The sequence below is a fragment of the Carlito syrichta genome, unplaced genomic scaffold (genome assembly GCF_000164805.1).
Source record: "Carlito syrichta isolate Samal-C Ts95f unplaced genomic scaffold, Tarsius_syrichta-2.0.1 Scaffold312501, whole genome shotgun sequence".
NCBI lineage: Eukaryota > Metazoa > Chordata > Mammalia > Primates > Tarsiidae > Carlito > Carlito syrichta.
This window is the reverse complement of record NW_007256597.1, coordinates 903288-929514: the sequence shown is the minus strand read 5'-3', so window position 1 is coordinate 929514 and position 26227 is coordinate 903288. Positions and strand designations below refer to the sequence as shown.

The 26227-nt window shown below is 36.0% G+C and overlaps 1 protein-coding gene across 2 annotated transcripts in view; it reads left to right on the top strand.

Annotated features, from left to right (window-relative positions):
* Window positions 1-26227, top strand: part of ALDH1A1 (aldehyde dehydrogenase 1 family member A1) — a 147937-nt gene that overhangs the window by 100725 nt on the left and 20985 nt on the right. For both annotated transcript variants that reach the window (XM_021718512.1, XM_008069918.2), the window contains 6 exons: window positions 7906-8010; window positions 16125-16265; window positions 18138-18267; window positions 19877-19938; window positions 21452-21580; window positions 23208-23321. In XM_021718512.1, the coding sequence (XP_021574187.1) occupies window positions 7906-8010; window positions 16125-16265; window positions 18138-18267; window positions 19877-19938; window positions 21452-21580; window positions 23208-23321 (681 nt within the window). The remainder of the gene's footprint in view (window positions 1-7905; window positions 8011-16124; window positions 16266-18137; window positions 18268-19876; window positions 19939-21451; window positions 21581-23207; window positions 23322-26227) is intronic.

Genomic DNA, 26227 nt, shown 5'->3' with positions numbered 1-26227 from the left:
AGAGTACTCAGATCTCACTCCAGAAAACCTAATCAACAAAACATCTAAAGTAACACATCTCCTAAGAGAAGAGAATATTATCCCCATTTCTTAACTGTTTCTATCAACTGTTTTCATACCTATCACTATATTTGTATCATTCATTCTTTAATCTGAGAGAACAGATCTGGGCTGAGGTCTGAGATTCAGCATTCCTAACAGTCTTTCAAGTTTTGCTGATGCTACTCAAACTGTAGTCTGTAGACCAGCAGCAATGATCTAAATGTTTTAGATCAGTCTATAACTTTACATGCAGCAACCAGTTACTTAGGGATCTGGCTTCCTATTTCTCCCAGAAACTCACTCACATCCAGTCAGATGGGAACTACTCACCTTTCCCTTCAGAAAGTGCCAGAGCCCAGTGGGAGCCAGATCATGGCCACAAACCATGATAGAATCAATCATCAATTTTACTCCTGGGAGATAATCTTTTATTTAAGGATGCCAGATCTTATCTCATCTCTGAGGAATGCTGTCTTGACAAATTGTTTGGTTTTCTGGCACCTAATCAACAGAAATTTTGAAGTAAAGAACACATGTCCTAAAAAAGCATATTTGTCTCGTTTCATAAGGACTCCCAGTTCTACAAGTGTTCACATGACGTTTTTAAAATTGGACTTTACCTATTGAATTTGTCACTACGGACTTGCCAGAATGAAAATGCTTGGGGAGAAACACTCTTAACGAGTATGAAAAATAGCTCATTTGAAGAGCAACCCAAAGGTAAAGTAATGCCTCTGAAATAGCACGGATAAGCTGTTGGATAATATAATATTGATCATCATAAAATGTGCTTCATGGAAATACAGACACTGCTAAAATGGAGATATGCTTTTCTCAAAATTGCAATTATCTGGCTTGGAATGGTAGTGGTTTGAGTTGTTATGATGTTGTTATCATTATGGCCAGAAGATACATAATACATTTACCATATGTAAGTGGCAACATAGAGCCACGTTTAAGAACTTGAGCAAGAGCCGGGCTTGGTGGCTCAGCCTGTAATCCCTTGCCTTTGGGAGGCTGAGGTGAGTGGATTGCCTGAGCCCGCGGGTTCGAGACCTGCCTGGGCAGGCGAGACCTCATCTCTACAATAAATCAAAAAATTAGTTGGGCGTGGTAGCGCATGCCTGTAATTCCAGCTATGGTAGCGCATGCCTGTAATTCCAGCTAAGGCTGAGGCGGAAGGATCCCCGGAGCCCAGCAGCTCAAGGCTGCGGTGGCCAGGAGCGGCCACTGCACTCCAGTCTGGGTGACAGAGTGAGACTCCAACTCCAAAAAAAAAAAAAAAAGAACTTGAACAAGGATTGCTTCACAGTTAAACACTTCATTAAAACCTAATAAACAAATCAGAAAAGTAAGTAATTGCATAAACCTGGTTTTCAGACACTGATATGTTTTTCAGTGTGTTTGTGTGTGTGACTGTATCAAAAGTTTCAACAAACTTAGAAGCATTGCTTGGAAAAGATGTAAGATGTTGCTAATATTTGGTGCTCTCTTATTATCTTTATCTGACTTATTATAATGTTGCACTTGCTAATGGAAATGTGTTCATTGGAAATTTGCACAAATCTCGCATCTTTCAAAACTTTGCCTGGACTGCTCCCCATTCTTGGTCCCATTATCTATTTCCACTGCTCTACCAATACTTTTTTAGAAATTGAAGGAATACAAACAACAAACAACTGAATTTTGTTCTACATTTTACACTTTCTTTAGAAAATAGAATATATGCATTCAATTTACTATTGGGTCTTGATACTGTTAAATATTAAATATGTACAGCACTTTCTAGTGCTTCTGCACTTAACTCTGATACAGGATATAAATGATGTACAGAATTTGTTGACAAGTATTTTTGTCATCCATAGGACATTTGATGCTGTGACTAAACACAAATGCTGTGGCCTTTTTTTTTCTTTTTCCCTGACAGAATTCAAAAGCCTGAAGGGGGTTTTAAACAACAAGAAAAAAAGAGTATATACTCATGTTACTAAAGTCAGACTATAATATAAAACAGAAATGAGAGGAAAATTTTATTTCTCCTATTTTTGTTTTGGTCACACTCTCATTTTGTTTTCATTCCTTTGACTGCAGTTAAAAATTTTCCTCCCATCTGTTATTTCCTCCTTAATTTCCTTTTACATTTTTCGACTTTGAGTCTCAAAGTTTTGCTTTGCTGCCTCCGGCTTTGGGTTGCAAGTAGCTGCCAGAGATCTAGCTTTGATTCTTTTAAGTGTTTAACACCCCACCTGACTTTTGTTCAATCTTTCTCTCTTCATTATGCATTCCCCATCCCTTTCTTTCTACCTCTCATTTCCCTGGCACTTCTGTAGGTTCCTAAGGCTGAGAAAAGTTTCACACATTTGCAACACACAAGCACTCCCTACTCATTCACGTTACCACCTATGCTACCCATGCTGTGACCCAGGCTCTCAAGTTTGGAAATTCACATAGGTGGCATAAAATGGGGACTCACATCACACTTTCTCTCCCTTTGAATATCTTAAAAGAAATCTTTTGTGCATTGAAAATGTGATCTGTTAAAATCTCTCTGCCACGAAGAAAGTATTGGCTTCCCTTACAAGATCTGGAGCTACTGGCTCAGCTGCTGCCTTGCAGAGATAATATGAATTTAGGGCAAGCTGAGTATCTTTTGGAGGGAATCAGAACTCTCTGTTATAGCCAACAGGCTCCAAAATCTCTTATTAGCAGATAAGGCTAATAGGTCTTTATTTTACTCATCAGTTAAATTCAGCTTGATGCTAGCCAGAAATATTTTGAAGAAAGTGCTTAATTATTTAGAATTGTAGCTTTAAACCAAATCCATTAAGCATAATAACTTTTACTCAGAAAGGCTTTTTTTTCCCCAAAATTATGACTTATTCTTGGACACAAAACTGCATCCGGGAAAGAACCACTTGTTTATCAAAGGTAATATGATACATCTCTTAAAATATGACATATGTAAAATTTAAAGAGTAAAAATCAATTTTAAGTTTCCTCAACATTCCTATTGATTGGTTCCCTATATAAAAAGCACTTCAAGTCCAAGAGTATACATAACGCATCTATAATTTCCAATCAATATTGTGAACATAAAGTTAATGTCTAGTGTACATATATATTATTCAAAAGTATCTCGAGTCTAAATTTCATAATTAGAATTCAGTTAATATAATGGTTACATAGGACCCAAGAATATTTTACTTTTATAGTATCATCTTTTCTCTCTAAACTTGCTAAAGTCATACAATAAATGGAAAATGAGATTGTCGCCATGATAGAACATTTCAACAGGGCTAAAATAGATATACTCATTGTAACAAACACTCATTAGTCTTGACTTCTTCATATAACCATCAAATATAACTATGAGAAGAGTGATTATGTAAAAACATTTGGTCCCACAGTTAGCTAGAAGGCAAATGCCAAATGTAAAGCTAATATAATTAAAACAGAAAAAAAATATAATTAAGGTAGTTTCTATCAATACATTTTCTGTAGCTAAGAGAAAGAAAAGGATGGGGCAGTGCCTGGCCTTCTACCCACCTAAATTATCACCACATCATCTTCACTGAGTATTTTGAGGCTAGAAGAGTCCTGTTTGTGGGACAACGTACACAATTCATAACGTGCAGCCTGTACTGCTACGTCACTCTGCCCCAAAGCTTTAAGATATCGTGAGTGAATGACTAAAGCATTCTCTGAGCTAATCTCCTGGTTGCTCTACTTCAAATCAATTTTAGGTACTTTAAAATTGGTATTCCTAAAACTTCCATTTGATTCTGTCATTGTCGTCTTATATTCTTATATTCTTGTATTCAAGAGTTCTCACTCTGTGGACCAATATCCACTACAAACTGACTTTATTTTCATCATCAGGTCTTATCTATGACTTGTTTCTACTAGAACATTCTGTCCTGTTAGGGGGAGATCTCTTCACTGTTACCAAATTACCAAACTGGGTTCTTCCCTTTGTTTTTCAACCCCCACCCATCCATTCTTCCAGCCCGACTCACTCTACATCATTTATTGACTAAACACTGCTTTGACCATTTTATTCTACAACCTTAAATTCTGTACCAGCTGATCTTGACATAAATTCACTCTTCTCTTAAATCAGAAGCCCCTCAAGAACAGGCTAACTTATCTCACGTTTTCCCACAATACCTTCCAGAGTATGTCTCAAATATTTACTCATTATTTGACAAACAGTATTCTGATAAAACAAAAATTATTATTCAGGATTATATAAACGTAAGCACAAGTTCAGACAAAAGTTGGGTTCACAGTGTTCTCCTGTGTTAAAGGTTAAAACTGAATAATACAAAGCAGTTGCTGGTTATTTGGGATCCTCTACAGCTGATCTCTTCGGTTGCCAGAATAACTTGTGTTATTACTTCTGGTTAATGCTCATTTATAAAACAGTCACTGACTTTAATCTGAAAGGAGAGTTTTATGTACAGTTTAAATACAAGATTCTGATAATGAAACTAGATGGTACATACATATTGTAATGATTTTTCCACCAAAAAGATTATATAGTATAAAATAAGCTTTAGTGTATTGAGATCATGTTATTGAGAACATGAAACCACAAATTATCACAAACCTAAGGATAAGAGGGCTCAGGCAAGAGCTGGAAAGTTTCACCACAGGCCTGGCAAAATGTCATCAATTCTATATGCTGTTTTTATTTTATTTTTTAGTGAAATTATACTGCAAAGGGGATGCTCTGGTTATATCTCTGACAGAATGTGACTTGTGTTTCTCAGTTTAGTGATATAAAGTGTAAGGAGGTAATGCAATCTTTAGAGCAGAGAGAAGGAAGAATTAGCAAGTGTGAGTTAATCTAATGCAAGTTTTGAAAGGGCGATCTAAAAAATCTAGGGCAGGTACCACGATGTCTTTTGTTTTGTGTTTGGAATATTATGGGCTGATGTGTAGCTACCAAACATTAACACAAATGAGAACAAAATAAGTAATTTAATAATGGAATACCAACATGTTATACTGGGAGGAAAAGGAAACGTTAAATTCAGTTGGAGCAAGTAGTGAAATCTTCATAAGGATATGGCATATTAAACTTGAGTTTGAAGTAAACCTAGAAGAAAATAGTGACACTCCCATCTGAAGAAGAGTGTGAATGAACACAAGAAGCAAATAAGGTTTGAGGCAGTAAAATGAGACTGTGACAAAGGGAAACTGAGGGAATTGTAGAACAAAAAGTTGGAAAGGTATGTTGGAGCAAGATCATGAATCTGCACGAGTGCTGTGCTAAGGAGTTTGACAAGGGAACATCACCAAAGTGTTCTGAGAAGGGCTGTAGACAAAACTGAGGAAGATTATGAGAGCAAAGTGAAAATTAAATTTTAATTAGGCAGAGGTAGGGGACAGAAAGAATAGGGAAAGTTGTTGTTGTTAAGGATAGTATGGAACAAAGTAATATAAAAGGTAATTAGGAATTATATATGTCATTAACAGAAGGAAAATGTATGTGTGTGTGAGAGGGAGAGAAAGAGAAAGAGAGACAGAAACAGAGAGACTGAAAGAGAGAGACAGAAAATGTGTGTGCATGAGCTTTAGAAATTTAGTTTGGAGTAAGAGCAGCACACAGCTAGAGATGACAGTTTGGGACAAGTTCATTAAGGTTTTTCCCAGCCATCAAAGAAAAATACTAAGGCAGCAAGGGTTATGGGTGCATTAAAAAAAATCTTTTTAAGAGTATTTATAGGATTCTAAAATGTGTTTCTGATCACCAGAGTGCTGATTCACTCTAAGAGACTGGGCAAATCAGCACTTTCATCTGAATTGAAGTTAACATGTTTTCAAAAGGGATAATATGAAGAATTTTATGGTCTTCATCTGTATTCAATCATCCCATCAGAGAAACAAGATTTTCTTGATACTTCCATCCTTCTCATACCACTGTATAAGTGTCTTTGGACATCTAGCCTCTTCATCTGAACTGCTTTGGACCCCTTTTCACTTTATTTATATAGGCCCATGTGTCTTTCCTGTCAATTTCAGGCTAGCATTATAATCATTTAGAAATGCTCCAAATATACAGGATGATGCTGTTTTGTTGTATGCTTATATCGGTGTGAACAGGCAAACAAGAAGGCTTATCTGCCTCCTTGCCACTTTGAAGCAAATCACAATTATCATAGTGTTCTCATGTGCAAAATATTGTAGGTCTTATCTATGAATAGCTGATAGATTGTAGGTTCTTTGATTCAATTTTAAGGTATTTATTCAAGAATTTTATACTGAAGCTAATATCACTTGAGGGTTGAGATTGTGCTGGACACTGAGGATAAAACAGAAAACCATATAAAACACAGTCCTTGACCTTATAGAGCTTACAGCCTAGGAGGGAAGGCAGTCATTTAAAAATGACTGTTTAGAAAGTGACAAATTTCACAATGGAAATAAATAACCTTGTAAATTACAGACTATAGAATTAATTTTACTCAAGCATTTAGTGATACATAGTAATCCACATTTTATTAATCTAGCAGAATTTTAAGCAATCAGCTATGAATGCTACATGATAAAATATATAAGTGAAAAGTCTAGGTTGATTTAAAAGATTACTTTATTTCAAATATACACGATGTAACTAATCTAGCAATATATAGTCTTGATAGTAGTCACTGAGGAATTTTTGATAACTAAGTAAATTGTATTTAGCATAGTAACTAATTTAAATCTGGGAAGAGTGTTTCAATACATTCTCCCTCGGGGTTTAACTATTAATATCTTGTCTAAATATCAAAGAAAGAGGGATGTCTGAATTGAGATATATATTATAAACCCAGTGTATATGTCACCCTTCTTTAATACATGTGTCAGTTACCTGTAATTCAAAATTAAACTAGCTCATCTTGCCATAAGTCTAACAGAAAGTTGTAATGTATTTTATCCAATACTGTACATATGATTGACAAAAGTTACAGAAGTCATGGATTTTTGTCAGAAACAACATAACTTTATGTATCACAAAACTAGTATATCTTAATTTGACATTGCCAAATATTTTTCTCTACTGAAAGGTAAATGAGAAAGTTGGATCATTAATCAAATGCAAATTCAATGATGTCAAATTAAAACTGAGACTTTAAAATGATATACTTATGCTTTTTACTATTGCTATCCTTTTATAGGACACAAGATAAAATTCCTTATTTCCTAGAACCCTCCGTTTGTTAGATGCATGTCTCTTTCTCATAAGTATCACCAAGAAATCTAGTTCCTGATTTCATCTGAGGACAAATAAATTGTTAGGTAATCTTTTTACAAGAAGAATGAAACCCTTATGCTTTTAAAAAGCCAGTGGAAAAAATGTCACTAGCTAATTTTCTCTTAAAAAAAAAAAACAAACCTGCTTTTAAAATCCTTTCCTTTGGCAAAATTCTTTTACTAGCTTTAAAACAGTAAAATAAAGGACCAAAAAATAGTCACTTATGATACCAAATCACTAATAGCTCAAAATGAGGATGTTTAGAATTTGAAGTGGAAAATTGAAGCAATCATTTATAAAGACCTACCCCACGAAAGCCTTCGCTCTTGCCTCAAATTCATGGCTATTTCAGGTAACAGCATTGTTTTCTAGATGGTTTTCTCCAGCCAGTATTTTTAGTGTTGAAATGACTGCATATCTTGTAGATACTCAAAAGCATCATGTACTTTATTTTAATGCATGTGTGCACATGTGTGCAAAATGTCTTAAACAGCCACAAAAATGTTGATGGCTGAAGGGATATGCATCATTTAGGCATTGTATAATGCTTTAGGTTTATTGAAATTTCTAAAATTTGTGCATATTTAAATGCTCTTTTCCCTACTTTCTCTCCATCCCTGCAGATCTTCATAAACAATGATTGGCATGATTCAGTGAGTGGCAAGAAATTTCCTGTCTTTAATCCCGCAACTGAGGAGAAACTCTGCCAGGTAGAAGAAGGTGATAAGGTGAGTTTCCAAACGCTAGTTACATTTTATGCCAGGTTTCTTTGTCTCTTGCCATTCTGAGCTCCCAAACCCCAATGTAAGTTCAAGAAGACATGTCGTGAAAATGTGTATTCTGGAGCAGGCTGGGAAAGTGTTCCAAGTTTTTTTGGTACATAAAGGGTACGTCATAGTCATGCAATGATAATGAGCCATGCTTCTGGGTGCAGTGATTTTTTTATGCTATTTTTCTCTTTGGTTGATCTTTAATTAAAATAGTGTTTAGGTTTATTATACAGACTGTGCAAAGGGGGCTTGATTATAGGATTAAACAGGAGATAAGTCCTTTATTTAAATAAAGTTGTTCATTTTTAATCCCTAAATGAGCCGGGCTTGGTGGCTCAGCCTGTAATCCTGCGACTTTGGGAGTCTGAGGTGAATGGATTGCCTGAGCCCGTGGGTTCGAGGCCCGCCTGGGCAACTTGGCGAGACCTCATCTCTACAATAAATCAAAAATGAGCCGGGCGTGGTAGTGCACGCCTGTAGTTCCAGCTACTTGGAAGGCTGAGGTAGAAGGATCACCAGAGCCTAGCAGGTCGAGGCTGGCCACTGCACTCCCGTCTGGGTGACAGAGTGAGACTCCAACTCAAAATAAAATAAAAAAAAAATAAATCGCTAAATGAAAGTAAAAAGTTAATATGGGACTTTTAGAACAATCTATTACCAAGTTATTTCATTAAAAAAATAATTGAACTCATATTAATCAATACCTTTAAAAATTAAATTTTAAAATGACTTATTGAATTACAAATGTAAAATATTGTTATTCTCCAGTTAATAATAGTAACAACAATAAAAACAAACTTTCATGTAGTGATAATTGTTTTAAAATTCTAAATGCTCTTTGAATTTAATATTTAAAGCAACCTTATAGGGAAGGTACTATTTTGGGTCATGTTTACAAATGATGGTGAAATAGCAGAACAGAAAAGCTAAGTAATTTACTCCAGGTGACACTGTTAGCAAATAATAAAATCAGCATTTAAATGCTGTCCTGACCCCATAGCCTGTACCTGGCAGGGGTACTGCTTTACTTACCTTGTGACTATTATGAAAGTGAAACAGGGTAGTGTTAAATAGCATGGAGAGTGAGGAGAGTAACAACCTTCATAATTTTTATCTGGACACCTAGTATTTGAATATCTGAATACCTAAAAATATCTGAATATATTAAAAAGTATGTGTGTTTCTAAGTCTAATTTGAAATAAATTTTCTGCTCTTTAGTAATCTAGATGTTACCAAGCTTTAAATCTCAGTAATGTAAGATACAAAGAGGTAAATTTTTTACTGCATGAACAGACTACTGGGAGATGAAGTCAGAGAAACCCAGGGATAATACCATTCATGACACTGTGTTTCAGTTCATTGTAGCAACACATATTTCTCCAGTCTTCATTCTTGGATTGATTTGGCCCCAACAGAAAAGATCACAAATCTTAAGGTACTAACTCACACAAGACAGACTTATTCCAAGATAATGATAGAGATAAGGAGGCCCTTTTGGATGTAGAGGAAGCCCTGGATTCAGGTTGCAGTGTTTCCAGAACAAGTAAGACTGAGGACAGGAATGCAGAGTTTAGCTACAGGGGTCAACAGTTTGAGAAGTAGAAACAACAGATTGGAGAACACATGTCACCTGTTTTCAGATTTCCCTTTCTGTAAACACCAAAGAGTTCACCAGGGCATAAGTTCTTCATTCTGTTTCTCACTGTCCCTGGGGAAAAAAGTCCTCACAAAAAGGTTCTTTATTCTATTACTCATCACTTGTTTATAGTCCTTGTCCCAGGTCATCCCATCAACATAAGAGTTTCAACTTCACCCTGCCCAGTGTTCCTCTCCAATCATTGCTTGCTGGTCACTGCCTCTGAGCATGTCCACAGTACTGTCCTAAGGACGTAGTTCAAGTCGGCATCTGTGATAAGAGGACAGAGTTCCCACATTTGTACTTACCCTCTTTGTGCTTCTAGTTTTTTCATATAAAATGAGGAGATAGGAAAAACTTGAGGAGTTAAATAAAATACATAAAGCTCTTCAACAGTACCAGGTACACAATCGAGCCTCAGTCATCACACAGTTTCACACTTATTTCAAGCTTTCTCTAACCTTCTCAGGTAGAATTGTTTTCCTCTGTGTCATCACAGAACATTATATTTGCTTATGTTAGAATCCTTGCTTTGTATCACTATTGATTAATTTGTCTGAGACAATATGCTTCTTGTAGAGAACAACACTACATCTCTCATTTATATACTTCGTTTTTGATCTACTATAGGTGATGCATCAATGAAATATTCTTCTCTTCCTACAAGCTTTGAATTTCCATATTCTCCACGTTCCTCACCTTAGGAATCCAGTACTAACTTGACTGTTTACTAAAACACTGATTCTCACAATTTAGCCTGCATCAGAACATCCTGGAAGACTTGTTAAAATGCAGATTGTTGAGTCCTGCCCACATCTAGAGTTTGTTTCAACAATCCTAGAGGGAACCTGAGAATCTGAATTTCTGACAAATCCTCAGGTGATGACGATGTTGTTGGTGGTGAACATGGAGGGTAGAATTCATTTTGAGAACGGCTGAACTAAAGTAGTTAACCATAAGTTGAATCTCCTCTCAAGCATTAACATTTAATAGGGAGCTTGAATTTTGACAAGTAAAAAAGTTGATGATTAGAAACTATGCTGTGGTGATCACTCCACACCTCTTTGAGATGCCACAAGCCCAAACTTGGACAGAGACATACTGATCATCCAGGGAGGTCCTACAGGAGACCAGACACCTGTGTCCTCTGAGCTACTCCCAGAGATAAGAGATAAATATATTTTTCACCTTTCTAGCAAGATTCGGAAGCTCCTAAAGATCCACACAACAGTACCTCTAATGTCTCTCTAGTTGCTTGAGTGACTCAAACTTGGGGAGGTGAGAAAAGCAATAAAAAGCAAGGGCAGAGTGGGCCCTTGACAGCTGCCTACTTTCTCTCTTCCTAGGTATAAAGGCTGCTCAAGAGGGAGACCACATATCTGTTTGCAGTTTGCAATTAGCAAATGAAAAAAGTATTCTTGATGTTTGGGTTCTGGAGTCTAGAATATTTAGCTTTGCCAATGGGATTAGTTTCTTCAATAAAACCAGTCTCTATGCCTGAAGTTCCAGTTGAATCCTTGTCAGGTATTTGGATGACTTTTCTTGACACAATTTGTGGGATTACTTTCTTCTTCTTAAAGTATAGTAAACGAAAGCTGATGTTCATTCGAGAAGCCTTAGAGATGTTTGCCATTGATTTGCTCTGTGCTCACTGACAATTACTATAGTTCATACAAGAGTTCAAAGACACTTATTAATATCTGGCAAAGCTTCAAATCAGGTCACAATGTAGAGTTGGCTGGACATCTGACCACTGAAACTAAATTGTGTATGATACAAACTGTTTATGGTACTTTATGGTAAGCTACTGTTTGGTTAGTATCCAGCACTCTTGTAGTTATATTCTCTTTAGAATTATTCAAAAACATGTTTTTAAATAATTATTGCTGTTCTCACAATTTTGCCAGCAAACACATATAGTCAACTCCGACAATGTTGCTTAGTGAAGGGTACAAATCTAGTAAATTACAGAGTCACAGTAAACCTAATATTCTGGAGCTGACTCTTTAGATAATGAGCCAAGAGGTTTTAGGGATTTAATTTATAAGTAGAATGGAGCTAACAATGGGCTATATACTAGCTTTCAATGGAATTACAAAGAAAGGAGGAGGGGCAAGAACAAATGGAGGTTACAAAGCGAAGCACAAATGTGGGTGGGAACTGTTTTCTTTTCACTTCAGTGGCTCTTTTAGGCTATATTGACTAATCCTGAAAACTGCTTTGAATACTAAAGCATGACCTAACAAATAATTGGTTGGGATAAAAGTAAGTGTCCATTAAAGTAAGTGCCTATGACAGGTGTAAAAGTAAAACTGGTCGGATAAGTATTTTCTCCATCTCTGAATGAATTTAATATGGAAATGTACAATCTGGGGTGATGGAAGAGTTCAGTCCTCCCTTAACTCTGCTTCAGAGCCATCTGATATCACACCATCTTCTGAACTGCCTGTATGCGTTCAGCTTGCAAGGCCCTTAGTTCAAAACAGGAACAGTCTAAATGCTGTAGCCAAAAGTGTTATTGATGGTGGCAAATCTGACTTAATGTACCAAACTGTTTTTTGTTTAATTCAAAAATTATATCTCTAAAAATGCCAGTCCTGGAATAAAACTCCAAAAACTCCTAGTCCTGGTATTAAAAAAGAAAACAACAACCCTTCTGCTTCATAGTTTTAAATAATGTAAAAGTTTTGTTATACAATGGAATCTGTTAAAATATGATTTATTATATAAATGCCAATAAAAGTAAATTAATTATATAAGGTGTACCCTTACATAAAATCAATGTAACATGAGTTTATAAGATAGGTCACCAAATTATTAAATGCATTAACTGCCTATTGTAGGCTCAGAATAATAAGAAATATTGTAGTATATAATGCAGAAAACAGTAAATATTCATTGCAAAGAAAACATTAGTAGGGCAGTCTTTCAGAATGATAAGAACTAGATTTTGGAGTAAAATGTGGGATCTATTTTTAATTCTACTACCTGCTGGATTTCGTGTCCATGAGCCATAATTTACTCATCTGTAAACCAAAGTCTACGATACTTAACCAGTGGAAACTGAGGCTGTAAAGGACTCATTATAGTGCCTGGAGATTAGTACACCCACAACTAGTACCTATCATCAAGCTGGATTAGTCTGGTGAGGGTTTAGTTAGATTGATATTGGAATTGGGTCTTAAAAAACAGGTAGGATTTTGAAGGGTAAGAGGTGTACCGGTAGAATATTCTAGGCAAGGAGAATTACAGGAGCAAATGTGAAAAGGAATTGGGTCAGACAGAGTAATTTCAGCATTTGGGGAGGACCGCTTGAGGCTAGGAGTATGAGACCAGCGTGGGCAGCATAATTAAACCTCATTTCTACAGAACATTTTAAAAATTAGCCTGGCGTGGTGGTGTGCATCTGTAGTTCCAGCTGTTTGGGAGTCTGAGGTGGGAGGATTACCTTAGCCCATGAGGCCAAGGCTGCGGTGAGCCATGATTGTACCACTGAACTCCAGTCTGGGTGACAGAATGAAACCGTACTTTGACTGCTGAGCCTACCGTAATAACTGCCACCACTTAATGAACACTTAATGTAATGTCTGTCACATAGAAAATGTGTTTTAAGTGTTACTTTATTTAAACTTCAACATAACACAATGAGAGAACAAGCTCCTATTTTAAAGATAAGAAAGCTGAACCTTAGAGAAGCTGTGCCATAACATATTTCACAGTTTATAATACTATACTGGGGTGGTGATTCAGTTGTATGTCTCCTCCATTTGATTGAATATCCCAAAATGGCAATCTCCTTACTTTTCTCTCCTGTTATTAGCAGACCGATGATAAGATGCTACAGAATGGAGTGTTAACCAGATATTTAGATGGATGGAGGGATGGTTGGGTGATTAACTGCTTCCAAGCTTATATAGCTAATAAGGAAGAATCCGAATTCAAATCTGGGTTGTTTTCCAAACTATATACTAACTGCCATTACTCTGTTTCTGTTTCTGCAAGATTAAATGTAAGATGTAAGAAAAGAAGGGAGCTAATCCAAAGGACATAACCACAGGAACATCTTTATTTATAGTAGCGTTCTCTAGGGATGTGTATTCCATATGGCAGAGTTACTTGTCTTGAAGCCAATTTCTCCATATCTCTTTGGGAGGCCAAGATGCCCATGATCGCCCATATTTGGATAAGGCCAATGGCAGGACACTGAACAGAAGGATCCAAATGAAAGCTGTGTCACACAGATCTGTTTAAACACAGAGAAGCATATATTTTATAAGCCTTGGTATCCACAGATCATGCTGGCAATCTCAGATTCTTGTGGTTTGCTTTTTAAAAAAAAGTGCTGTCTAAATTTAACTTGTAAACAGTTAGAACCTATGGCATAAAACAATGTCCAAATATAAGCAATCATTATGATTAACTGAATGTCTAAAATATGTACACTATATATATATATTTCTCAGGAAAGGCAAGCAATAAATGCACGTCTTTTATTGTATATACTCATCATTCTCTCAGACATTAGAAAGTAAGATACACCAATGTGTGATGTATCATAGTGAAAGAATCTTTGCTAATAATCGGTAAATAATATCACTTAATCAGATCATATTTCTCCTCTAAAATATCCTTCTTGCCCTAGATTATCAGAGTTTGGTGATAAATACTAAAAATATTGTTTGTATTTTAATTTGCAAAATTTTATATTTGGGACTTCTTAATTGAATACAGTCTAAGGAAGGAGACATTAATTTGAGGTCCATGCCTCTCCAAGGGGAAAGTTTCATCCATGGAGGGGGCTTAGCTTAATTTGTGCAACTTTTTAAAAAATCGGGGTAAGCCGGGCTCGGTGGCTCAGCCTATAATCCCAGCGCTTTGGGAGGCCGAGATGAGTGGATTGCCTGAGCCCGCAGTTTCAAGACCTGCCTGGGCAACTTGGCAAGACCTCATCTCTACAATAAATCAAAAATTAGCTGGGTGTGGTAGCGCGCACCTGTAGTTCCAGCTACTTGGAAGGCTGAGGAAGAAGGATCTCCAGAGCACAGGAGGTCGAGGCTGCAGTGGCCGGGAGCAGCCACTGCACTCCAGTCTGGGTGACAGAGTGAGAGTCCAACTCACAAAAAAAAAAAAAAAATTCAGGGTAATTACTTGGTTCCCCGCCCCCCCCCTCCCACCCTGCCCAACAATTTTCAAAGGTAATTATGTAGTCTGCAAAAAGTTGCATCTAGCTTGCTTATGAGGTCATGATTTACGGGAGCATATGTAGTTCCGTGCTGTGGCCAGTTCTATGTTCCAAAGAACACAGGAATGTTCTATGCCTTTAATGTGTATGCAACTGGTTTGATATTTTAAAAGGGCACATGAAGTAGTGATGAAACAGAGAGGTAGTGATTTTTGTAGTAGGAGCTCAGAAGAGATCTGAACAGGGATCTGTAGAGGAATGAAATGATAGGACAAAGTTTGTGGATTAAGAAAGAACCAGAAAAGTATACCTAGTAAAGAAAAACACAAGAGAGAAGAAAGATTGTGAGAGAAGACAATACCTAGAAGAGTGAAAGCAAGGAGGTTAGACTGAGTGTGGAATCACTTTTCTGTATGACTTTTGCAGTTTTAAGCAGTGTATTCCAAATAATAAGAAAAAGGCTTATTTACCTAGTTAGTGATTAAAAAGATCTCTTTGTACTTAGTTGGGAAATGAGGGGTTGCCATATGCAGATTCTTTCATCAACTAGTTCCATGACCTCTATGTCTTTTTCCCTCTGCAAAAAAGGAATACATACAGGTTTATAAAAATTAGTCTTCAACAGCAAAGAAAAGTTCTTATTCACCCTTCAATAGGTCCATCATGAGAGGAGACAGGCTGTTGAGACATCTCACCAGAGACCAAAGAAGATATTCATTATTTTGATGTTGAACTTGGCCTAGAATTCCTGTAACCCAGTCACCAAGGTGTATAATGTATGGGGAAGAGCAAGGGTTCTATAGTCAGACCAACTTCATTCAAAACTCAGTTGAGCAACTTTTAGTATTTACTATGGACAAAGCTTCTCTGCTTTAGTTTCTTCATCTGTACAATGGGAAGCATATTTTTTCTATAAAATGATTGATAAGCAATTGAGTTAACATGTGTAAAGTTATTAGGATATTACTTGAAATATAGCAAGCACTTAACTGATAGCAACTATTCAGATTATATAATATTTTTATTCTAGGAAATCAGGTATGTGCTCAATAGGTGCATGGAGCACATCATTCTAAAAACTATTCAACAGGTATAATTCCAACATGCTGCAGTTGAGTGTGCATAATGTGCTAGACTTTAGGCTGTAGAAATATGGTGTCTGTTTATGAGGAACTTCAGTCTACTTTATAGGGTTCTTGACATTGGATTTGTTGATCCAATATATTTAGCCTACTAACCTGCATGACTTACAGGAGGATGTCGACAAAGCAGTGAAGGCCGCAAGACAGGCTTTTCAGATTGGCTCTCCATGGCGTACTATGGATGCTTCAGAGAGGGGACGACTATTGTACAAGTTGGCTGATTTAATTGAAAGAGATCGCCTGCTGCTGGCAGTGAGTATTAACCCAATTGGATAGGTAGATGGAGCTTTCCAAAGCATGCATTTTTTTGACGTAGCAAGTTGTTTTGGTTTTACTGATCTCTATGTGCTCTTTACAAACAAAATGAAAAGACTATATCTTCTGATTCTTGTGCAGAACCCTTCCCATGGAGCTTATTCTCAAATAATTATCTGCACTCCAGTTTTGGATGATGTTAATTTCTGCTCCCACAATGCATTCTATAGTCTAATTAGGCACACCCCAAGTTAAAATAAATTAAAAACATTTCTTTCCTTTACATTATAGTTTTGCAGAGCCTTTAACAAGGTTATACACAGTAAATTTCCTAGAATGATGCACTGGTTTTTTTTTAAAGTACTTGACTACTAAACTCTTCATGGGAAAGCTCTAGTTTAAGAGTACCCAAAACAATTCTCTGAAATAAATCTTATTTCTTATTAGTGTAGCCCACTAAGGCACTTAATAAATGGCTACTTTTTTCCTTCCTGAAATGTGTTTTAATAATGGTCATAATTAAATAATATTCTTTTTACAGATTAAAAGGCAAAAATTAAATTAACAATTCAATCATTAATGTGCTTATAAAATTAATATTTCTATCTATACTTGTTTTTTGTTTATACTTTAGCAGTTAGATAAGTCAGTGCGTAATATGGTTAGGAATGGGTATTTTCTTATTTTTGTCTTCTCAGTTGGGCATTATAATGAAGCCGATTTAACATAAACCAGTACCGAGATCAGGTTTCAAAGTAAATTTTTATTACCTTTAGAATCTTAAAGTGACAGTAACAAAATATCCTTCTTTAATTAAAAAAAATAATAATAACATTAGCAACTCTAGTTAACCAAAGGACCATTTATAATTCAATCAAAGATTCAATGTAATCCAAAATATGCAGAAATATGGAACTAGAAGTTATGTGCAATAAAACTACAGTAACTAAAATATCCTGTAGGAAAAAAGCAGACATTGCCACAACTTGGATTCTCTCATTTATCTGATCTTTTGACTGCCTGTCAGCATAAGATCCTGTGGGAAAAAAGTGCAGACATATAAAAATCATATTTGATTAAATTTTGAGATGGTGGATGATATAATATAGAGATAAATAGCTTTAACAGTTTATCGCCTGTACATTCCTGCCAGGAAACCACCCCAGCAGAACATTAGATCCCAAAGAGCTCCTTAAAGTGCTGCTTAAAAAGAGAAGAGAAAAAGGAGATAGGTCATCCTATAATGATTAGGGCACTAGACTACAAAATGTTAAACTCTACGGCCTGACCATTCAAATGATAATTATTATACTCATAATACTGGCAAAACTGGGAGATTCATAATTAAAATCCTGCTGAAAGTAAATCATGAATGAAAAATCCAGGTGTTGTATAAGTATGTGTGAGTTGATTGCTCATATCTCAATGAAATGAAAAAATTAGAAAATTAGGCATTATTAATAGTCACCAACACTAAATGATCACCCACATTTGGATTACACAATAAGTGAAATCTTGTTGAAACTCTGATCTGCCTAAGGAGACTAGGTATCATTCTCATCTACTGTGTGTATATCAAACTGTGGCCAATTCCTAGAAAGGTGGTTAGCTTGAGGACATTCAAAATTAAATAGGATGAACACTCGAATCTCACTACCTTTTGTACCCAGATCTTGTGTTGTGCTCTAAAGCCAATCATTTTAACTCTTTTTCTAACCACCTTTTTAAAAAGAAGCTAGACAAGATATGTCAAGCTTGTTCCTATTTCCAAAATTCTCTAGCACATAATCACTCAAAATATTGACTACGTATATTTGTAATCCTAAATTTTAATGGAATTCTAGATTTGGGAGTTAATCTGTTTTTCAGACAATGGAGTCAATGAATGGAGGAAAGCTATTTTCCAATGCATATCTGATGGACTTAGGAGGCTGCATAAAAACATTACGCTACTGTGCAGGCTGGGCTGACAAGATCCAGGGCCGCACGATACCAATTGGTACGTATCGTTAGGAAATCACTAGGGGTGGGGATAGAGGTGAGAAGCTTACTACAGAGCTGAATAATTTCAAACTCTCCCTTTTAAAAATGTCAACCAAATAAGGCAAAATTATTTTTCCCTTGACATTGAGACAACACAGTTCCGACCCTCGAAGTTCTGTTAAGATTCATCAAATTGCTTTTTAAGTTGTTATAGCATAATCATGCAAAAAACAACACTATGGATACTTTAGAAAATATTAAAGAACATTCTTATGGCCACAATTACTGATTTGAGGCAACTGTCTCTCTAAGGGTTTGAACTTTTCAAAGCTGACTCCTGAAATAATTTATTTGGGTTTTTTTCTAATGGTGACATTTATACCCTTTCTATAATGTAATTATTTAAGCCTCTTTGCATGCTCCAGTATAAGTCAGTTATGGTCATCTGTGCCTGGTCAAACTCAGTATAGTTAGACTAGGCTAATTAAACAAACTAATTCACATTGATTTGTTTCAAATAACTTCAAAGCAAGATGGATCTGTGTTTATAGCCTGAGTTAAAGATTTGTGTGTGAATGTGGATGCATGTGTTATTTTAGTGGGGTATGCCCATAATAGAATAGAAATATGAAAAATACTTCATATGAAATATGAAAAAGCATCGACTTAGGAAACATTATTGGTAGAATGTAATTCATACAAATGTATTGACTTTAGGAATATAGCACCCTTCAGGACTGGCCCCGATGTGCATTTCCAATCTAATAAGAGTATCAGGAGGTCAGAAATGATAGCCAAGAAGTTAAAAGAGGAGAGTAAGACCATGGTGGTACCAAGAAATGTGGCTATTTTAATAACTGTCTCACTTCACTCTGGGACAAAATGGGAGAAGCCATTTAAAACACAAATAGATCTTGAGAAGAATTCCTACTGAAGCTAGAAGCCTTCCATGGGTACTAGGACAGAACTGAACACAAAGCACAACGTAACTCTCAAGATGACACATCAAACTTTGAGGCACATGAATCATTCACATCTAAATTGAAATATCTTTTACTTCTAGCAATTTTCTTTTTTTACATATTGAGAGAATTTGCTTTGATTGGTAGGCAAACAAAAAAACAGTATTTTAGGACAAGTCAGTAGGAAAGGCTGATTACTTGTTGGGAGAGTATTTTAAAAATTCTACTTTTTAAAATTCTACTTTTTAATTTCACAGTTTTTTAAAAAATTGTATTACTTTAAAAAATCCTACTATTACTAGTAGAACCTTGAGCTACCAGAAATACATTTGAATATGGTTCTTAACTTATTTTCTCGTCCCTTTTCTATAAAACTTTGAGAGTAAGGATGATTTAGAAATCAGCCCTACTAGATGATGAGAGAGAAAATTATTTTTCAGATCTTTTCCAATTTTGTATCTCTGCTCTTACCTAATTCAATTTTATGGTTCCTATCATTTTAACTTTCAAAGGCTTTTTTTTTTTTTACTTTGTGAACATTTGGAGAAAAGTTTTATTTTAGTTATTGTCTTCACCTTTCTCTCACATCAGCCCCAAACCACCACTTGGTGAATGTCAAATACATTTGTCTATATGTGATTTTATGTGTGTTTTATTTTGCAGATGGAGACTTTTTTACTTATACAAGGCATGAGCCTGTGGGCGTATGTGGCCAAATCATTCCTGTAAGTTGTTCTCCTGTACAGTTTTCAATTTTAAAAAGTTCTAATTCTATTTGATTTAGTGATGAATTCTTCACCAACATAAATGAATGCTTATATATTTGTCAAATGTGGAGTAAATGTAGAATTTGTTGAACCTGGTCTTTTTGTGACTGAACTTCTGGGATATGAATTAGGTAGTCCAAAAACCTATCTCTATCCTGGTATATCTCTTGAGACTGTTTCAACACTACAGCATCACAAATTTAAATTTTTTACTCTATGGGTTTTTTGTAAGTTGTATTATGTACTTTTTTGAAGAGCCATGTAGATGGCAAAGTATTCACCATTGCACATCTACTGCAGGATACCATTTTAGAGAAATGTAATATGTTGGTGTATGTGGTAGGGTCTACCACTCTTCTCCAACATTCTTCTCACAAGACTTCAATGATGGAGAATAGTGGAGAGATGAAGTGTTCAAATCCTGAAAGGTATTTTTTTAATTAAAATGGAAGAAATGATACCAGAGGCATTTGGAGTACTGTGTGGAATATATTGTACCTTTAGATAGGAGGCTCTGATACTACAAATTCCTCTTGGAGAAAGTAGTATTTTTATGTGGAATTGTAAAGATTTCCTCTTAAGCCAAGCAAACAGGAGGCTATTTAAATGATTTCGCTTTAATTAACATACTTTAAAAGACCTAATAAAAAGATGGTGAAGTGTCCTGAAGTTCTTATACCAAAAAATGGCAATGACTTATCTTTTGCTCCAATGAGATTAAAATATATTAATAACAATATATTTAATGCATTGCTTATTCATTCAAAAATCAATAAATTTATAAAAAGCTATATAACTTTGAATACTAATAATAGCTAATATGTGCCAGTGATGAATTTGTAACTATGTTAAGCACTTGGCCCATCTTGATTAATCCTCAGGACAACCTTCTGAGGTAGAGAGAACTATTTTGGTACTTACAGATGATGAAATCACACACTTCACACACAGAGAGCAAATAACCTGTATGAGTTCCCATGGCTGCTCAGTAATTGAGCTGAGATTTGAACCCACGCACTAAGTCTCTGGACCCTAAATATCTTTGTCTTTAACAAGGTATGTGTCCTAGAAAAAAATGCTACTAAATAATATTATTGGTTAAAAATTGCAATAAACGACCTTTTGGGGGAATAATCATACTTTTTAAACAAAACTAACTTAACAATATGCTTAATATTAAGCAAAACCATGCGGTGATTTTTTTTCTTGGTAGAAGAAGAACTTACATTAGTATCACTTGATTTAATTTGGGGGCTCTTTCCTACTCCCTTCCCATATCTGGTTTATTTAGAGCATTTTAGCATTTACTAATTGGTTTGAACAAAGAAGTTGAGTAGACTACACCAGCTGATTCCACAAAACTACTACTATTATTATTTATCATCTACAGGGTTAGTATAATGTAGAAGTTAGATTAACAAATGTGCTTTCCAACAATACAAAGAATCTATTGTTACATATTTCTTTCTAGTGGAATTTCCCGTTGGTCATGCTCATTTGGAAGATAGGGCCAGCCCTGAGCTGTGGAAACACAGTAGTTGTCAAACCAGCAGAGCAAACACCCCTCACTGCTCTCCACGTGGCATCTTTAATAAAAGAGGTAAGTCTTCTACATCAAAATATGCAAAAGAAATCAAGAATCTTCATTTACAATAGGAAGCCCTCATTTGGTGCTACTGTAAATGGCATTATTTATAAATGTCTCCTGTCCAGTGGTAGGCTGCATTTAGCATGGCTGCTGTCTAGGATTTCTGGCAGTCACCCCAAGTGAGTCTCTGCCCAAATGCAGACAGGAAGCCAGACACAAAACCTTAGTGTCAAACACCTTGTGATCACTTTTTTGTTTATTTTGTCTAACTCTTGTGTACACGAACTCGTACTGAAATTAATATAGCACTCTTTCAAATGTTAAAATGTTAAATTGGTTTGTACCTGTCACTAATGGCCTGGTAGTTTCTACAAATTTGTTTAAACTAATCTATATAAGGTTGAAGGCGTCTGTGCCAATATGATTGATATTATTGGGTCACATTATTTTCAAACACATTTACCCATGAATGGATATGTTTACATTCACTTTTCTGTTATACTTTCCTCTGTATTTATCTTCCTGTTCAAAAGTGGCAAAAGAGCACACAAAACATTTCCATCATCTAGATTGTGTTAATATACTTTTCCTTGCAAAAAATTCATTGTCTTTTTTTATTCTTTTTTTTTTTTTTTTTTGAGTTGGAGTCTCACTCTGTTGCCCAGACTGGAGTGCAGTGGCCGCTCCCGGCCACCGCAGCCTCGACCTGCTGGGCTCCGGCGATCCTTCCACCTCAGCCTTCCGAGTAGCTGGAATTACAGGCGCGCGCTACCACACCCAGCTGATTTTTTGATTTTATTGTAGAGATGAGCTCTCACCTGCCCAGGCGGGTCTCAAACCCACAGTCTCAGGCATTCCACTCACCTCAGCCTCCCAAAGGCATGGGATTACAGGCTGAGCCACCGAACCCGGCTCTTTTATTCATATCTTAACAAAATTTAAAAAACAAGTGTTAATCACTAGAAACTCACATTTAGGAAATATGAACCCATATATTTAAAATCTTCTTTATTTTAGGCAAAAGAGATGCCAAAATGAAACATTTTGATGCAAATCACATGAAATTTTAATGGGTGCAACTCATTTGCCACACCTGAATTCTTTAACTGAGGTTGAAACCAATCTGTGAAGTTTAATCATGAATGAGATGACCATATTTGCTTAACATTTTACTGGCTGAATAATGCCAGTGGGCATTTGTAACTCAGCTATTATATCCTGAGCAATCAGCAACAGCTAAAAACTAAAAATGTAAGATCTCCTCAGCTTCTTATTTTTGCTGATGGGAATAATAAACACATCGCTCTCCTTCTACACTAGTAATTTACCAAACACTTTTATATATACTGTTTTTTGCATTACTATTATGAAATTTGAGACAGTCATCATGGAGCAGTGATCCATACAGTATGTACTTACCCTGAGGAGAAATGGTTGTTCAATAATGCAACCCTTAAGGCTGTTTTTCTGTGAGCTAAGGAATGAAAAAAACAATAGTACATGAAACCATTTATGTGCATTTTTCTGGATAGAAAAACTTATAATGTTAGTGTAAAGAGGCAGCCTCATTCCCTTCCTCTCCTCTTTTTTGAATTAAATTCTTAGTTCTCTTGTAACTCTTTTGCTTTTCACCTTTCAGGCAGGGTTTCCTCCTGGAGTAGTGAATATTGTCCCTGGTTATGGGCCTACTGCAGGCGCGGCCATTTCTTCTCATATGGATATAGACAAAGTGGCCTTCACGGGATCAACAGAGGTAATAGCATTTGCTCAGGCCAGAAGTTGAGAATGTCTGCATCTACAGCCATCAGAAGCATGTTTTATGTAATTATTCTTGAGCTGACACTTTCTTAACACAAAAGTTTCTCTTAATGATTAGTTCCTTATTCTAGCCTTCAAATATGAGTATAGGACATAAGCAGATGTAGTTTGGATTAAATTAATACCTATTACAAACTCAAAAGGACTAAACTATTTTTAGCGTGCTCATCACCTTCTCTGATGAGAAGTCTGATGACTAAGACTTTGTCTTATAATGAGTAGGTTTACATTGAAAATATAAATTAGACCACAGTGATTTGTAAGAATGAGTGCAATTTTATCCCACAGATGATGAAAGTTAACTAGTAGAGTCTTATTCTGTCTCTTATTTGGAGTTCTCTCTTCCCTAGACATCCTGAAAGGGAGCCAGTTTCCCTCAGTGTTACTGTTGGCCTAGCCTAACTTTTCTGCCTCTCTGGCCGCAGCTTGCCCATCCAAAAAGTTAAAGAATAGGACCCTAACCATTGAGAAGAAGCAAAAGGGAGAGAGAGAGAAAGAGAGTAGCTTGGAAGGTGAACTCTGGGAAAAAGGATTCCCGTTTGAGATGATGTTTCTATCCTAACCAAAAGGAAGTGGTAAAATAATACTGTATCAGGTGAAAAAAAATTCTAGAATTACCCTCTATTCGATTATGTGACATTGTTGGATGTTCAATACAAAAAAAAAATAATGTATGCCTTTCATTGGTATACAATTTTAGGGGATGAAGAGTAAGCATTACCCTATCTTAGAAAGCTGCTGACACAGTAAACAACAAGGCAGGATGTGATAAGCTACTGAGATATGTACAACGTGCTTTCAGAGGGTTCACAGGAAGGAATAATGATGTCCAAATGATGTGCTAGAGCTTGCTTTTTGAGGATTGGTTAGTTTTTGACTCCCTGGAGATCAAGAAGCCAAAAGAATGCCCAGATCCAGATAGTAAGGTGAGGGTGATTTAATTGTTTTATAATCATAATTTCTCACTTCAATATAAAGAAACATTTACATCAAGAACAGAAATAGTGGGAAATCAAATTTTATTTTTCTTGATCTTTTTAAAGTGAGTTAAATAGATATATACTTTTTCTTTATTTTTCATAGACATAGAGAGTAGAAAAAGTTTGCATTCTTCAAATCCCTAATGGAGGTAGGCAAAAGCCAACCCCACATTTAGAATTTTACTGTAGACAAAACATATAGAAATATTTAAGACACAGTGACACATTTAAAAATAGTTAAATACCAGGTTGAAATCATAGCAGAAGAGGTAAAGGCAGAAAAGTAAAAAGTCCTCAGCCTGGAGCTCTAGACTTCCCCCGATAGGGAATCCATGTACCTTTCAAGGTCTAGTTCCTACGTCTGCCAGAGGCTTCTCTTCACTGATTCCATCTCCACCATCACTGCCTATTTGTGTTGGCTAATTTATAAGCATATAGCATGTGGGGGGGACTTTACTCACACACACACACACACACACACACACACACACACACACACACAAATCCCCCTAGGAAATATCTGTATTCAGATTCTGACTCTACCTCTCCTATCAGTGTGTCTTCAATAAGTTGTGTCCTTGCTAAATCTGAGTTTCTTCATTTGTAAAATGAAGACAATATTATCAACCTTATTGAATTTTACAGAATAACATTAAGTGAGCTAATGTGAAGTGATACACTTAGCACCCTACTGAGCACTCAATACATGGCATGATTATGTGTGTTTTACTCATTTCCATTTTCCCTTTTCTCTCCAACTCGTTAATGCTTACACTAGTTTAGAAGATATGAAGGAGGAGCTACATTTCCTCTCCCTGTATTTTTTCTGCATCTCTGCTGCTCTGCCCCATCGCTTTCTGATTATTCCACGTATCTTTTCATCCACTCATGCTTTTTGCTCATATGTAGCTGTAACCTACTCTAACATGGCTCCCACATATCCTCTCTCAGACTTTCTCCTTACTTCTGCAGACCCAGGAACATTCTGAATTCAAAAACACTTGTCTGTGTTTCCATTGTACTTCATAAATAATTTTCAGAGCTCATGCCCATATTGTGTGCCTCTCTCCCTTGCTGACTATCCTCAAAGACTCTCTTATGCATTGTTGTCTTCAGAAACCCCATACAGTAACTAATTAGAAATAAGTATTTAAAAATCAAGTGGAAATAACATGATTTCAAAAGCCACACAAAAATCCATCTTACTTCCAACTCCTGGAACTTAGTTCCATGTTCCTGGGAACTGTTTCCTGGGTTCTGTTTTAGCTTGAGGTTTGTTGCTTGGTAGATCCTAGGGAATTTGACAAATGCCATGAAAGACAAACAGCAGACTGCCTCTTTGTGGTCATTGTAACAACGACCCTCATTCTAATAATGCTTTTGGTAAGGTAAGAATTTTAGTGTTCCGTTCGATTAATATAAAACAGAATCCTACCCACACAGAGCAAGGCATAATAAGGACATTTTTATGAGCATTTGCTACTTTTGCCACACGTGGCAACGTCACATAACATGCTGTTTACACATAGTCCTAATAGTTCTTATTTTCTCTTCATTGCAGACCCCTTTAGGAGAAATGATGAACCTTTGCTTTTTTCCAAGGGAGGAAATAAAAGCATGGGACAAAATGGGTGTTTTCTTATTTTGGCTTTAGCTAGACTTTTGAGAAGACTCAAACAAGCCTGTTGTTTGCCATCTAATCTTGCATTAAGCAAAAGTGTTACCTTTCTTCCTCACTCATACTTCTAGCCATTCTTCATGTTAGTTCTTTTGACATCTGTAGCTTTTAGAAAAATATCTCTGATTTTATTACTTTCCCCAAGACAAAACTTATCTACTTTAATAGAGTTCTTCCAGTGAA